A 17,240-nucleotide genomic window follows, 5' to 3' on the forward strand; every position below is an offset into this window, starting at 1 on the left:
CAAACTTATTTTGAAAACAAACACTTGAAATTACATCAACGTGATAGAAACTACAGTACATGACAGAGTATCTTTGGAAAAAAGATATATGAAGTGTAATTTAATTGTTTAGTTGGTCTCACGTCCCGTTGAATAACATGGGGAGGCGGGGTTTATGACCTATACTAGGACCAGACACCGGGGGGCGATCGAGACGTTTTGGCTTCACTTTTGAGGGCTTGTGCGGCACACTTGGTCCATACAATGCAAGTGAATGGGGTCCAAAACTTAGACCCGTCAAAAAGCGCATCAAAGTAATCTACACAACTCCAGTGGTTTAATCCATGTCTTCTGAAGAGACCGCTTTTGAGGTAAAAATATTTTGTCATCAAAATAATGTCACAATGCATACAAATGTAATAGTCCAAAAACTGGCTTAATTTCCCTCATGCAAAATATAATTTCTGTAATAAGAAAATGAGAATGCTGTACTTGTACGCTCTCGGTAAGCTGAAAGTCTAGGAACTGTATAACCTCTGCAAAGAACTGATCTAAAACATACACCCGTAATGCAAACAGAAAGGCTGCTGCAGTCTTACTGGAAGAGTGAAATATCTCAACATAAAACAGTTTGCCAGAATTGTAAACACGGTTTTGGATTAGCTTCAAAATTCTCCTCTGGTGAGATGTTGCTGGATTTGTTTTGGTTTGCTTTAAACAGGAAAGTGAATTAAGACAAAAATCAAGTATTAAAACTTAAGAGTGCAGACGTTTTAACTACCGACCATCTCTCTTGTGCCTTGTTGTTTATTGCTTAACAACCCATGTTCATAAGCCGCTTTCTCTATGTCATACTTCTTTCCTGTGCTAATTCTTATCCCGTTCAATTCAAGGAAATATAGATTCAATTCATTTTTTTATTTTTTTTAATAGATCATTACAGACGAGACATCACTTGATGTTTAGATACGTCTGTAATTATGTTTGGAAATGGACTAGACATTAGTTTATGCCAGCTGTTGAGGAAATTTCCAGTTTAACCACATGATCCAAACCTGTATATACAGCCAGAGCCAGCAGTACCTCTTGTGTCCTATAAAGGGCGATACATACCATTTCAGAAAGCATGGGACTTGCATAGGAGACTCCCATACTACTTGTACTATGGCTGCAGTGTATATAATACATACAGTATACTGTGCACTGTGCAAATCTGAATGTATGAAATGACTGAATTAGCCAAAATGTGCAGAATAAACCAGAGCATGCACTCGCTCCAGAAGTAACATAAACAGTGATTTATGACACATTATTTGATTGGATTAAGAAGTAAAAACTTAGTCACAAAACTTCATTCAAAATGAAAAAGAAACATATTTATTTGGGTGATGATAACCAGATGCCACTTGATTACTACGCCTGTAAATTAGTTAGGTTACGGACAACATTGTAACATACTACTGTTTGAAATGTGTAATGTTGCATATTACATACTGTGCTGCATACTATCTTAAACAAGTATGCAGTATGTGAGTAATCCATTCTGAACATAACAAAGGAATCAGAGCAGATCTTCACAAAACCACTTATACACAACAATAATGACGCACACACACACACACACACACACACACACACATAGTGTGAAAATACATCTCAGCTCAAGTCAGTCAAATCCAGAACATTAACAATTATTAGTACCTTTCAAAGTCTCGTCATCTCCAGACTGTCCAAATGAATCTGAGGGCATTTATACTGCAGTAAACCAATATGAGAAACATTTATTTGTATTCACTGGGCAAAACCAAAGTTTATGAGCCTTGCATCATGTTTGACACATACAGCAGCATTATATACATTTACTGAGTAAATGTATATAATGCCAAAAAAAAGAAAAGAAAAGCATCTTAATCAGTATTTGTGTCTTGTTTTTCAGTAATAATATGTAAACATTCTTAAAACAAAATACATTTTGATTTAAAAATTTTTAAAAAATTTTATAATTATAATTTAATTTTTTTTTGCCTATTTTATAGATTTCTGCATTTCAATTTTATGGCAACAAATTTAAAATATTTAGTTTGTTTTATTTTATTTTGTTAAAGTTTACTCAATTTAATTTAATGTGAAATTGTATGAAATTGAAATGCGTGAATCTTAAAACTATTTTTTGAGTGTAATTAAGAAGCTAAATTGTGTAAGATAATAAAACTACATTTCGCAGAAAATATGTCTTGAAATAAGTTTATTTGTCTTAAGTGTTTTCTTGTTTTATGCATTAAAATCTAACAAAATTTAGTGACGGTTATGCTTAAAATTATAATTAAAAAAATTTGAATTAGTATTTGTGTCTTGTTTTTCCAGTAATAATATCTAAACTTTATTAAAAGAAGATTAATTAAAATATTTTAGCATATTTTTTTAACATTTATGCATTCAAATTGCATAACGACGTTCCACAAAATTCAATTGTTGAATCTTTATCAAAATGTAATTAATCAAATTGAAAATATTTAGTTTGTTTTATTTTATTTGGTTAAAGATTACTCAATTTAATTTAATGCGATTTTGTTATGAAATTGAAATTTTTGGAGGGTGCTTAAGAAGCTAAATTGTCTAAAATAATAAAACTAAATTTTGCAGACAATATATCTAGAATTAAGTCCATTTTTCATGCGTTTTCTTGTTTTAAGCATGTTTATGCATAAGAAGTTTATGCTTAAAACAAGAAAAAACTTTACCAACTTTGCAAATGGGGTAAAAAAATTATAATTCAAGAGAAAACAAATCTCACAATATCTCACAATATTCATCTTAAAAATATCCTAAATATAATATCTTACTTAACAATTCACCTAAGAAGCAAAATATATAACTAAAGTTTATTTTCTTGCTCCATTGGCAATTTGTGATTTAAGTATAAATCTAACAAAAGTTTGTGAGTTTTATGCTTAAAACATTATTCAAGAAATTACAATAATTCAAGACACATTTTTTATTCTACAGTATAATAATTTAGCTTCTCAAGTCAATTTATCTTGGGGGGTATTTTGATATTTTTACGACAAAAATACTGATTAAGAAATATTTGCAGTGTGTTCAATTTCTTTGCACAGACATTCAACAAAGTTCTTTCCTCCCTGTTTAGATCGCAAACTGTCGTAGATGTCTGCAAGTGGCGTCGATGTTGGCTGGTGTGACGCCCACGGCAGAAAAACACGTCTTTTGTGTTTCTGAATAAATGAATCTTCATTTCAGGTGGCACTTGAGTTGAAACGCAAGACTTTTGTTCTGACCTTTAAGGCCACTGGAACAATCAACTGGTTCCAGGTGAGAGGTCACGTTAAAGAATCTCCTGGCCCAGAGGAGGTATGTCCAGGTGTTGAGGCATTTCTTTTCTATTTCATTGTTTCTCTTCACTGATACGGTTGATCTGCCCATCACATGAAACACGAGTCCAGGCTGCCATGTTGAATGAAGGGGCTCTCGAAGCGTGCTGAAACTGTCTGTGTTGCGAGGACGGCGCCTCTAGAAATTTCAGAGAGTAAAGCTGTAGGAGTTTCTTGAGGGTGTTTGTACCATTGACGATAGGCTATTTACTGTATAGTGGTGCAAGTTGTTCCCAATCCATCAGAAACTCATGAGTGGAGGACCAATCCTTTCAAAGGACCAAAATCGCCTGACACTGTAATCAAAAAGAGGTTAAATCATGTATGAGGAAAACGTTAGTGGCGACAGTGTACAGTCGCAAATCAATTCTGTTGACGTTTCTGCCTAAACAGGCCCTTTCATCTTTATCTTTTCCTATGGGTTGAGACATTAACTAATTCTGATGTCATAAACTGTCTCCACTGAGTAATCAGAGTGACAAATTAATCAGAGCCGCTCTGCGGTGCCTCATGAAGTCTTTTGCAGTAATGAGAACTGTTATTGCGAGCTAAGAACATTTTTAAAAAGAGACTAAAGTTGAACAAACGCAAAGAAATTGAAAGAATGAAGGATGTCAATCAGCAGGAGGGGGCGTTCACATAGGATGCGTTAAGAACAGCTAGACGGAACGCAACGGAAGCCATGTTTATTGGTGACTAAAATAAATATTCTGGGTTCAATTGACTGCATTAGCAGCAATAAATAATCATTTTCGATTTGTCCCATGGTTATTTAAAAGAAGCAGAAATGGCGGTTACAATAAGGCGTTTGCAATGAAAGTGAATGGGGAGAGTCTGTAAACATATTTTAACGTTTACAGACTCACTGTTTCAAAAGTATAGCCATAAAGACTTAAAAGGTTTTCGTGTTCACATGAGTTACATTACAATAGATTTGATCATACTAACATCATGTTAACACATATCATGTTTATGCAGTGTTAGGTGTAATCCAATGAAAAAGTAATTACTGTAATTTAATTACTTTTACGTCAAAAATTACTGTAATACATTACATTTTAAATTCTTGTAATCCGATTACAGTTAGTGACTTTCAATTAATTTAATTATTATTAAGTGGGTTATATTGTTATGCTTCTCTCTAACATAGTATTAATGTAGAATACATGAATTATAGCATCATAATGAGTCATTTGTAAAGGAAAAGAAAGAAATGTAGATTATATTGAATTTGTTGAGCAGAAAAGTGTTTTAGAAAGTAACTAAAAGTAACTGAAGTAATTAGTAAAGTAATCTGATTACAATTTTAGAGGAAATAATTAGTCATTGTAGTGGATTACTATTTTTAAGTAACTCCGGCACTGTTTAGGCCTTCCCGTAAGGCCGATGTTTGCTTATTTTTAAATGATGAGGGGCGAGTCAGAACTATTTTATAAGGTTGTCAACATTATGTGACAAAAGCTGTCGATTGAGCTTAACTTCAACACGGAATATTCCTTAAACTCCCAAACACGTCTAAAATAAACAATCGACGCATGTGTTCATATGTAAATATGTTTATTCCGCCCCCAGAATGATCTTATTGGCCCATTGCTTTAAAAATGATATTGATCTGTTGTGCTGCATGTCGAAAATTAAACTACTTTGAATCGCTGGACACATCGCCAACAGCCAAAGATGTCCGTTGGCACGTATACCTAGACCAACAATTCAAATATATGCAAGAACTGTCTTTTGTGAACAGCCCCTGAGAGTTATTTCACATGTTTGTTGAAGACAGTGTTGGCATAAGCAGCAATTCGTGACAGTTGTATTGTTTCAGTGGACACCAGAGCTGGTGTGATATCAGAGAGAGAGAGAGTTCCTACCGAGAGACTAACAAGCCAATGACTGGCAATGCCCTTGTTCCAGTTTCTCTTTCTGTATGTCACACACACCCACACACACACACACAAACTCTCATCCTAGTTCAGAAACGTACCTCTTGTTTGTTGTGTTCAGTAGGATGGCAGGAGAGATTGTTTACATGTAGTGCCACTGACTCTCCAGCCCCATATTCACTCCCCCAAGACCACCCAGAGCTGCTGAGAAAGAGAGACTCGAGTATTACCTTGTGTATTATTTTGCGTGAATCTCATAAAAACATTGAAAAATATTTTACATAAAGAAAATGAAGCCTTAATTTAGGACAATCATATGTGTGTCTCAGTTGCCTCCGCTTCTGATACCGTCAATCCGCGCATCTGATCACGTGACTCGTTGTGCATGACACCGCGGAGACTCACAGCATGTGGAGGCTCATGCTACTCTCCACGATCCACACACAACTCACCACACGCCCCATTGAGAGAACCACTAATCACCACCACGAGGAGGTTACCCCATGTGACTCTACCCTCCCTAGCAACAGGGCCAATTTGGTTGCTTAGGAGACTTGGCTGGAGTCACTCAGCAAGCCCTGTAAACTGCGTTGGGCATTCTTGCCAATAACAATGCAAAACATCTTAATGATATGATAATAAACATAATTTAAAGTAAAAGTAAAAATACATTACATTATTTATTTTCTTTTGGGGGTCAAATATGACCCAGACAAGTTCTTGACATAAGTTCTTTTTTCTTCTACCTCATACATTTAAACACTCAGACAGGGGGTTGATATACCTGGTGGTCTGATGCCCATGTGTGACTGTCCATCCATAACGAAACCTCCCATTGGCTGACCATCAGGCGTGTACGGGCCACCATGACCTACTGCACACACATATAAACATATACATTACGCAAGAGGCAGTTAAGAAGGACACCCATAACTACATGGAATAGCCCATAGCTTCCCCATGAAAAATGTGTAAATAGAAACAGCGTTACGTGAGTATCCTCAGAAGATTTCACATAATTCAAAGTCTAGTGGATGGGGTAGGTATGCAGAACGTAGCTAATCATGATAGAGACTGTTTACAAATAGAAGCCTTAAAGGTACAGTACCAAAAACAGCCTGTTTGCATGCTGAAGTGTTGTTGGGGTAAATCTAAAACACGTGCTAGCATCCGTTTGTACTCAACAATTGTCTTTGAGCCCCATTGCGGACTTCAACCCTTTAATCGCACCAGACCTGCACGCCTCACACTTCATACTGAGCTCAGAGGGGGGTGTGTGTGTGTGTGATGGATAAGGCTGAGTTTGAGTAATTCATCCTGAAACCCATTTTAGGGGGGCATTCACACAATACGCATTATTGCTTTTAAAAATAGCAAGACGGAGCGCAGTGAAACCAAACAGAAAACATGTTTGTACTTGTACTGTTTTTTTTGGTTGCAAAACTATTTTCCCATAAATGATCTCCCATATTTCTTACCCCAGTAAATAGTTCTACAGAGAAATAACAGTAATAGTTTGCAACTATTATATAGTTGCAAACACAAGTATACGTTCTGTGTGAACGGCCCTTGACGATCGAAACAGTTTAGTGTGTCAGTTTTCAGAGTTCAACAAAAATGATCTCAGTACGTTTACAAGGCACTTGCCTGCACGGTTGGACTGGTCGATCATTGGTTGGACAATCCTTCTCCTGGCATTGATAAACCTAAAGTAGCAGAGGAAATTATAGAGAAGAAAATAGTAAAAAAAATAAAAATAAATAAAAAATAAAACATTAATAGATTTTGGCTAATTGCCAAAAAAGTGTCTATTTTTTTCAGAAACCCTAAATTTGTAAGCATGTAATTCTGGTTCTGTTCACTCCATCTCCCTCTAAAAAGTCTTATTTTATTCCATTAGATGACAGCAAGTATTTTTCCTCTATCACCTGCCATCACAAAATGCTGCTCTAATGCATTTTAGCCCTCACAGATGTGCTCGTCCATAGACATTCAATCTAATTTTCAGTTCATGCACCACCGCCATTGTTTTATTGAATATCTCGGCCTCTGAGTGGACTACAAGCTCAGTCTAGGTGTCATTAGAAAGAGGAAACCCTCCCCGATGATAGAAAATGTTATCCTCAATAGTCGATAACAAATATTTTCGATGTTTGTTTAGCATGCTTCACCTGCTGGACTGCTGTGATGAGGAGAAAGGCATGGCCGGGCCGTGAGGATGCACACCCGGCCCTGAATTGTTCTAATCAGCCGGGAGGGGATAAAGATGAGCCGGAGGTGCCAGTTCGAGAAAGAGTGAGACACATGTGGCCACTGTGTGTTTAAGTTGATGTATTTATGTCATCAAAAGTTTTGTTGCATGCTCAGCCGGTTCCCTCCTCCTTGCCCAAGATTGCCCGTTACATTGGTGCCGAAACCTGGGAAGGAGGAGGTTAGGCTGTCGTGGAGGTCTCGCCATTGCCGTCCACCAGGGGAGGAGCCACAGCCGTCCACCAGGGGATGGAGGAGTCGCTGCCGGCCGGCGGGAGTCGGAGGAACCGCTGCCATCCGCCAGGACGGGGAGGAACTGTTCCGTCTGTCAGGGGTCGGAGGACTCGCTGCCATTCACCAGAGGAATAGCGGCTATCGTCCGCCAGAGGGCGACAGTGTATCCAGGGACCGGCGAGCAAGTTTTTCTCTCTCTCTCTCCTCTATCTCTCTCTGTCTCTCCCCTCTCCTTCCCCTCGTCTCTCCCAGGGCTCCAGAGAGGCGGAGAAGGCCTGCCGGCAGAAGGAAGGCTGAAAGGGAAATACCTAACTTGCTGACGTACCTGACGTATGTCATGCCGGAGGTTTCCCCGGTCTGAGTCAGACGGTGTGGAAGAGATTAAAAATTACAAATGATCTATATGGACTAAAATTTTATAGAGACTTGGAAGTGGGCTTTTTTTTAACATGGGCTAGTAAGCAACAGCCTATCAACCATCTAGAACACCCTAGCAACCGCTTTGCAACATTCTAGCTTCGTGGTTCAGACAAGCACTGCTCACATTTTCTTCGGAAAATGCACAAAACAAGTTTATTTTTATCGCAGAACATATATAAACATTTTCCACAGTTCACAAGAACTTCAACGCTTTTATTCCCATGCAATGCTTGACCTTTCACCCCCTGACTCAGTGACCTCACACCCCGGGCAGCAGTGCAGCTCTGCTCTTTCTCAGCCTAAAAAATTCCCCGTGACCTTTGACCGCTGAGTGCCAGGGCACAAGTCAACACATGATTAATGACTGCTCTGCGACACCCCAGGTGCTTTGCTTCCATTTTAACCTTCACAAAGCAGGGGATGTTCCACTTTTAATTTATAGGAAGTGAATTATACACACAGCGAGAGGTGTCAGGATCTGAAACGTTGCAGAACGTATGATGGTTCTTTACATTAGAAAAGTGGTTCTCAATTACCACTTTTGATCAAATCTGAACAATATTTGCAAATCACAAATCAGTCTAAAAATTTATCCTTAACAAGTCGAGTTAAAAAAAAAAAAACTCTAAAAAACTTTTCCAATAATCACGAGCGACTGCAAAAGTCATGGAAAGTCAAAAAGAGTGGGAACTGGTATTTTGGAACAAATTCATCTATAATTTGGCTATTTAGTAGAAGCCAGTCAAATTACATAGACTCTAACAAGGACTAAATCATACTCAAAAACCATGAACACAACTATGACCCAGACTACATTAAACACGGGTTCACTTGCAACAAGGATAAACATGGTTTGTGCCGACCACAATGTGTTTTGTGTGGTGAATTATTGGCTGCTGAGAGCATGAAAACATTCGACATTCGAGACATCTAGAAACCAAATATGTCAGATTTCCTGTTCAGTGTGTCAGATGAAATAATTGTTAATATTGTTGGGCCTCAATTCATGGTAATATGAATACATACACTGTAAAAATGTCATAATTTTAACAGATTTTTTTTTTACAATTTTCCATAAAAAAATAAATAAAAAATAAATTAAAAAATATATAAAAAATAAATAAATAAATAAATAAATATATATATATATATATATATATATATATATATATATATATATATATATATATATATATATATATATATTCATTTAACATTGTTTTATAGATACACTAAAAAAATGACTAGTAAAATATAAAAAAAATTTTTATTATTATTATTATTATTAATTTTAAGTTTTTGTACACTAAGTAGTTCTAAGTAATTCTTAATGGTATCAAATTAATTAAAATCTCTTTAACTTCATGACATAATATTAATTAAAATGAGTAAGTTAAACAAGTTAATACTGTAACTTTGACTTACAATGGTATGTAAATAAACTTAATAACCTTTAAATAAGCATTTTATTAAAACATTTGACATTTTGTTCTTTCCTTATAAAGACTTGATTAATCTTGTAGCACATGACACACCGCCTTCCACGGCCTTTTTGATCTTGAATGGGTCATTTTGAGTAGAACATGAACTTCAGACTTCACAAAACAAGAAGTTATGAAACGAGGCGTGTAAATAAACTTGCAAACAGTGAAACCATGTAAGCTCATTAATTATTCAAGCTCAGTGCATGCTGTGAACACCGGCTTCGAAAAGTTAAGTAATGTTTACTTATTTTATTTAGCTGTGAAATTTATTCAGATTAGAAAATGAACATGACAAGGTTTTCTGCTTTAGGGTTGATACATGATGATGCATTGTAAAGATAGAAAGCGATCATAAATAATATTTACTTATTAGCTAGAGCATTCATATTTACATGTTTGAATTGAGTACAAATATAGAATTTACTTAATATTTTCAAGTTCACATTTTAACTTATTCAACGTACTGTAGAAAGAACTTAATCTTTTTTGCTATTGTTACTTCACCAAAAAATTTAAAATTCAGTGCAATTTTACTGTAAAATATACATATTTACATGTTTGAATTGAGTACAAATATAGAAGTTACTTAATATTTTCAAGTTCATGCTTTAACTTAATAAAAGTAGACGGTACTTAATCTTAAAAAAAAGGGTTGAAAACAATATGAACATTCAGATCAGGTATTATTGTAAATGCTTTTATGAGGTTGTTGAAGGGTAGCATCCCTCTCAACTCCGCCTGTTAGGCAACCAATCAGAGATAAGAGCCGTATCCTCTAGCGGGAAAGAGCCTGTCCCACTCTTTAAGGGGGTTAAAATCTGACCCCTCACTGAACCCCCCTTCTCACCATGAAACCGAGTTTACGAGCTTCATGCCTCGGCTTGTTCACTGCAAACATACACACACACACACACACACACACACACACACACACACACACACACACACACACACACACTCTTTATTCGGCCCAACATGCGCGCCAAACACATAACAAAACTATGCAGCAAGTAAAATATTTTGGGGCCCTTTCTCATGCATGAGGGAGCAAAGAAACCCAAAGTACCTTTACTCTACAATGCAGCAGTGAATAAACCTGCTGTGCCATTGAGGTTGCTTATATATAGTGCACTGTATATATTCGCATATGGTGGAGTACAAAAGTCTGAAGCGGTGACACTCAAAAATCGTATTTTTGGGAATAGATGTACTCACATGACACGAAACCCAAAGGGACAACAAACAGAAAGAAATAAAGTATTAATGCTCCAATAAAAAGCAAACATTAAGACATTAATTTTCAGTTTTTACTCATTCCGTGGCGCAATTGTCCCAATGCAAATGGATTAAGTGAAATTCATTTGACAACTTTAAGTTGATTGCACACAATGAAATTAAGTCGTAACAAAAACTTCAGGAATTGTGTTACATTAGCTCATTTTAAATAACTCAATTCAACTAGGAGTTTAGTACCTTTTTAACATTAAAAGCTGTATATGTTTACATTAGTTAATGCAATATGAACTAACATGAAATAATGAATGCATGAAAGTTTAAACGTATAAATTGACATTAACAAAGATGAATAAACTCTGAATGCACAAAGATGAAACCTAATGCACAAACTAATGAAAATGAATAGAAGCTTATTGTAAAGATCTTGATGACTGTCATTAGTGGCCTAGAAATAGTGCGAAATGTTCAATATGTCTTCCTCATTTCATGTCATATTCCAGATTTTCAGTGTTGTCCTTTGGACTACATTGTGCATCCAATAGATCTGATAGTTTCTATTTATTCACCATATGATATTTGCAGCCAGTTGAACGGGAAACTCGCACACAAATGCCAAAGACATAAAATGTTCCTGTAGTCCAACTGTATTGTGAGGTCATTCAGAGGACAGTGTTCCTCTTTATGAGTGTGTATGTCTCCATGTTTAAATAAACCAGTCCAGCTGTTGCCTGTGATAATTTCTGTTTAATTTGACAGCAGCTCGTTTTCACCCCTGGCTCTCCCTCACCTGTTTCCTCTGTGCATTCTGCGCTCTGTTTGTGTTGGGCTTTGAAGAGCACCTAATGTACTTTCACTCTGGTAATTAAGATGCTAATTAGTTGTACTTTGATTATGAAGGGCTCCGGATGTCTACATATTGTTTACAGTGATTGGCAAAATGCACATTTTCAAATGTTCTTCATGCATATACATCTAAATTAACTGAGTTTTATTCAAGTCAAAAGACATTAATTGATTATGTTCCATAGAAAAATAATTAACAGCATATTAATTTGCAAACGACATAAAGATGAGCAAATAATGACAGAATTGTCACTTAATATATACTTCACATTAGATTAGCTGGTTGAGTCTGACATGTGAATAAAGTGAGATGCAGCTAGTCAGCTTACCAGTTGTTGACCTGGAGGATGGTGAGTCCTGTGTCCTGAGACAGCTGCCTCTTCTGTTCCTCAGAGGGGTATGGGTGCTATAAACATCAACAATTACGTTATAGATAAAAGCAAACATATGGGACATTTAGGAGGTGAAGTAAGAAGCTTTTATGTTATAAGACTTTTCTGCTATCCCAGATTAATATGAAAAGCACTGTGGTGCTTTCAAAACATTGCTTGAGTTTGTTTGATCATCCTGACCAGCCCGACACAGCAACATTGGCTCAACCAATCTCATGAGTTTGGGGCGGGACTAACTGTTTGGCTGACCAATAGAGACTGGTGTGGTGTTCAGGAAATTTGTTTGGAAACAGAGCCAAATTCTGATTAAATAAATGTTTTAATGTTTAAATTAACGCATTAACACGTGCGATTTATTTCAAAAGTTTAACTTGACATTGTGATTAATGCATTAATACAGCATAGACCAGCATAAACACTGGTTGGAAGGGCAAAACCTTTGCGATGTGTCCGCCCGGCACCATTACGCAGACACACACCACAAACACACACAATAGTGATTCAGTATCAGTGATAAAATGATGAGAAAGTGATATAAATCAAGTATTTTTCAGCCTATGTAAGGCACATTTTAATTACCACAGAAGCACATCAAGTCTTAACTATCACTAAAACACAGAATGAGACGTTTTTGTCTTCAAGCGCTTTTCATGTGGAGTTCAAAGTGGCACTTGGTGCTGGCGCCCTGACGAGAATCATGAACGCGGCTTCTATGATTCATGATGTAGGAAAGCGGATTGCCACAATCGACTGGCAGATTAATATTGCGGAGGATGAGAGTTTAAGAGATTTAATGCCCATTGCAATGAAAATGCAACCTATTTGGAGACTAGTTATTTCAATTAGTGAAACTCCCACTTAGACTTTGGGAAATGTTTAATGTGACTTGAATTGGTGCAATTTTAGTGCATTTCTATCTTTATACTGCAGAAGGCATTATTTGGAAAATGTTCATAAAGCTTTATATTGATACATTTGTTTTGTTTTCTTTCCTAAGATAGTGATCGGCACGTCACTTAACGCATGCGGCCGTAACTTTTCAAAATCGATTTCTAGGGGCCATTTTTTGGATTTGTTTTTCTTTGTCATCAAGTACTTGAAGAACAACTTTGATGTCCGTTGCAACACGTCTTACTGATTTTAGCATCCTGTGCCATGAGCCAAGCATTTTTAAGACTTCGTGTCAAGTTAAGACTTTTCTTAACTTAAAAAATGCATCTCGAGACACCTAAATGCTGTGCCGTTCATTGCGCTGCATCTAGCTATTGTAACGCAAGAACACGTTCTGTGTGAACGGACACTTAGTGAGTCAAATTTAGAAAATGTGCAAAAGAGCAAAGCTTGTGTATGAATGAAAATCAACCTAGTTGATTTTATTAACCAGCTAGTAAAATTAAATACATGGAACACGTTTATTGATTTATTTAGTGATTTAATGGTTAATTTAATTATTTAATAGCTTTGAAACTATTTCATTATGATTTATTTAAATGTATTATTTATTTATTTATTTTGGAGATTTTTGGAACTTTTAATGCTGCAATTTGAAATGCCTGTAGTAAAAAAAGTAATGTGGTGACACCAGGGTATTGGCATTGTATTCCAAGGTGCTTCAAAGAATACCATGGCATTACCATGGTACATGCCTACAAAAACATGGTGTTACCATGGTACATTTTTGTGAGTGACTTCTGTTTGAATTTGCAGGCAGCAGCACAACAAAACAACAGGGTATCAGCAACAATGCCTCGTATATCTTATGATTGGCGAACAAAGCTGTAAAATCTAAAGGAAACCCCATGCCCTAAGTAGAGAGTTGCCAGCTGGGATTAAGACACCAAGCCACAAAGTCATTACAAATTGCTATCCTGTAACCAGGGGTGACAACTCTAGCAACCACAAAAGCCTTTTTCTAAACCTAGAGGATATCCATACTCTGTACAGAGGAGGTCTTAACCTGTAATTAGGCAACAACTGATCCTAGTTCAGCTGTATAAACCTCAACTAGATCCATAAATAAAGAGGGATGTGTATTAAAACTGATCCTGGAGCAGCAGGTTTACAGCAACGACTATAAACACCTCACCCATGAACGACTCCTCTTAACACCTGTTGCACGCCGAGAGCTTGGTAGCAAATGGTGGGTAACTTTACGAGCGAACGAGCCATGCTGGCTGGAGGTATGTGTGTTCTGTGAAACTCAATGAAGAGTTAAAGGTGTGTGTGGGGTCATTATGCTGTTTACAGACGCAGTAAAACTGTTAAGGCTCTAATGACCGCTAATTCAGAGTGAACGGCACTTAAAAAGGGTTGAAAACACACCCTGCCTCACCCGCCACTGCAGCTGTGTGTGTGTGTGTGTGTGTGTGTGTGTGTGTGTGTGTGTGTGTGTGTGTGTGTGTGTGTGTGTGTGTGTGTGTGTGTGTGTGTGTGAAGGTCCCTATAGTGCTACTGACAGCACGTTGCACTAGCAATCTCTGAGACATGGTTTCTTGTCTCATGGAAACCAGGGAGTAATCACGTTCACATGAACAACAGTTGCAATGGTTGCAATTCGGAGGTCGCATTTTCAGACTACTTCACTGACGGTTAGGTTTAGGGTTGGGGTTTGGGTTAGGCCACAAATGAACCATAAACCTATTAACTGTATTACATCAACTCGCTTTTGGCGCCACCATCTGGACATTTTTACAACACTTCCAGCTTCGGCCACTGAGGACTGCAATTTTTTCACAGAATTTCGGTAAGCACAGACCGATTTTAGCAGCAGAACTTCGTTTTACATGAAACAACAAGCCACGATCCAACACAGTGAAAATAAATACATGTTTAGCATACTAAAGTACACATAAATGTCCTTAAAATCAAACTCTGAAATTTAAGAACTGCATTGACAATTTTTGTAAATGCGCTAACAACAGTCTAACATATGAAACAAAAACTGGTCTATAAATATGATTCATATTTTTATGATTATTAATATGAACCAATGCATATTACCAATTGACAGATGAATTAGCCAAATATACCATAAAGTTTGGTTTTGATGTCAACAACTTAAGTTTTTTTTATGTTAATAAGCCTATTTACTTTGCTATGCTAATAATGCATGATTAGACGGTTAATTGCATTTTATTATTATTTAATAATAATAATAATACACCCTATCGACACAGAGGTGCTACTAAAATAACTAAAATGAGTAGAAACGCTACTAATTTAACTACACTTTACAGTAGCATGACCGCTAAGCTATTTCTTGTTTTTGTTTGAGGGTTTATTTAACCAAAAGTTTCAGATGTGTCTATTATTATTATTGAATATTTATTTCATTGTAATTAACTTTTTTTTTTTTTTTGGCTGTTTTCAAAGTTGAGTCACTTTTCCAGCAACCTTTTTGAAGGAGTAGAGATGTAATTTATGCTTTTTTAGACTTAAGTAGAATTTAGTGTAAACGTATCTGTTCAAATACTCTTTAATGTTGTCTTTAAAGAGCTTTTAATTTGTAACTTTTTATTACTACTTTTGTTAAAAGTGGTAACCTGCAATTATTTCTACCTGATATCACCCTAAAAATCTGTTTTATTGGTGTAACCTAATGTAGTTAGGTCGATCCAGCATTGCTAAATAATGTTTTTGACTTGAATAAAAGCAGTTAATTTAGATGTTCCCACACGAAGCAGGTTTTTAGGTTAATTTATTTGATTGTAGCATGTAGTGTAGCCAACAACTTTTTCAAAAGGTTAGCTTGACTGTAGTTGAACTCATTAAAATTCAAAATAACTTGTAGCTTGACAAGCCACAGTTCAAAGTAGCTTCCCCAATGCGGTGTAATGCAGAAAAATCTAACAAAAAACAGATTTTCATTTTAGGAGAGATGTTCCCACAGCAGGCCTACTGTGATTTTCATTAACTTTTCAGCTACAGTCTTGAGTGCATCTCAAAGTGAGGTCTGACTTTTCTGTCCAACGGTTCTCAGTTTCATCTCTGTATCTCCTCACCCCCCCACCACTCTTCTCCATTTACGAAAAAAAAAAAAAAGCCTGGCCGTGATGAATCACCTCGCCTCTCTTTCATTCTCTCCAACATTTTTCTTTCTGCATCCCTTTCTTTTCATGGGCAAGAACAGAAATTCCCTGTAGGTCTAGCAGAACCCAGGTCTCCAGAAGGAGCTGTCAGGGGCGTAATGGATGGTGTTTTGATAACAGTGAGTTCGACCCTGGAGAGACCCCCAGGCGGGGGTGGGGGGGTGGGGTGGGGTGGGGGGGGGGTTGCGGGGTTGGGGGGGTTTGGAGCCCCAGCAGATCCATCCTCACAGAACATGCCCGTGCAGTCGGGATAAATGAACTCCATCGTGCCCCCCCATCCCACTCCCATGAAAACCCCTCTGCTTCTCATTTCTTAAGACTGACGCTAATTGCACCTCCCTCATTACAACCAAATGCTCCGACACTTCAAAGAAAAGTACGCCTGCAGAGAAACCGTCTAAAAACAGTAGCATGAAAAGCCCAGAAAGTATAAATAAAGCCCCTAAACAAAAGGCAATTTTGTGGGTGGCTGTTAAATCAGAGTTCTCCTTGTGCGTTCCCAGACTGACAATGAAAGTGAATTAAAAAGAGGGTTTTTTTTTTTCATTATTTACTCACCTTCATGTTGTTACAAACCTATAAGCGATTACTTTTCTTTCTTTCTTTCTTTTTGGAACTTTTGGAGAAATTTTGAAGAATATTTACGTAGCTCTTTTCCCTACAGGACAAATACAGCTGTCAATTTCCCAATAAAAGTATCATAAAAGTAGTCTACAATTGTGCGCTGTACTCCAAGTCTTCTAGATACATATGAAAGCCTTGTGTGAGGAACAGACCGAAATCGTTATTCACTGATAATCTTCCCCTGCGGTAAAGCTCTTTAATGTAATTTGCAATCAGATTCAGAGACAAAAATGTCTTTGATGTATATTCTGAATTTTTCTTGCATGTGTTGCAACTGAACATGACAAGACACTTCCAATAAGATTTGAAAGCGGCAATGGAGAGGAAGATTTTCAGTGAATAATGACCTAAATTTCGGTCTGTTCCTCAGACAAAGCTATCATATGGCATCAGAAGACTCATACGGACTACTTTTATGGTG

General features: G+C 36.9%; 1 protein-coding gene across 4 annotated transcripts in view; it reads right to left on the bottom strand.

Annotated features, from left to right (window-relative positions):
- Positions 1 to 2,336: 2,336 nt before the first annotated feature.
- LOC127644459 (homeobox protein Meis1-like) overlaps positions 2,337 to 17,240 on the bottom strand; it is a 26,404-nt gene continuing 11,500 nt past the window's right edge. Inside the window, exons 9-13 of one of the 4 annotated variants that reach the window (XM_052127649.1) lie at positions 12,045 to 12,121; positions 6,896 to 6,954; positions 6,033 to 6,119; positions 5,350 to 5,449; positions 2,337 to 3,664 (exon numbers count right to left, since the gene is read on the bottom strand). In XM_052127649.1, coding sequence (XP_051983609.1) covers positions 5,391 to 5,449; positions 6,033 to 6,119; positions 6,896 to 6,954; positions 12,045 to 12,121 — 282 coding nt within the window. In that variant the 3' untranslated portion in view covers positions 2,337 to 3,664; positions 5,350 to 5,390. Of the gene's footprint in view, positions 3,665 to 5,349; positions 5,453 to 6,032; positions 6,123 to 6,895; positions 6,955 to 12,044; positions 12,122 to 17,240 lie in introns of all 4 variants that reach the window. The other 3 variants (XM_052127647.1, XM_052127648.1, XM_052127646.1) reach the window with 3 other exon arrangements.

Source organism: Xyrauchen texanus, chromosome 5, assembly GCF_025860055.1.
Source record: "Xyrauchen texanus isolate HMW12.3.18 chromosome 5, RBS_HiC_50CHRs, whole genome shotgun sequence".
In the NCBI taxonomy this organism is placed as follows: Eukaryota; Metazoa; Chordata; class Actinopteri; order Cypriniformes; family Catostomidae; genus Xyrauchen; species Xyrauchen texanus.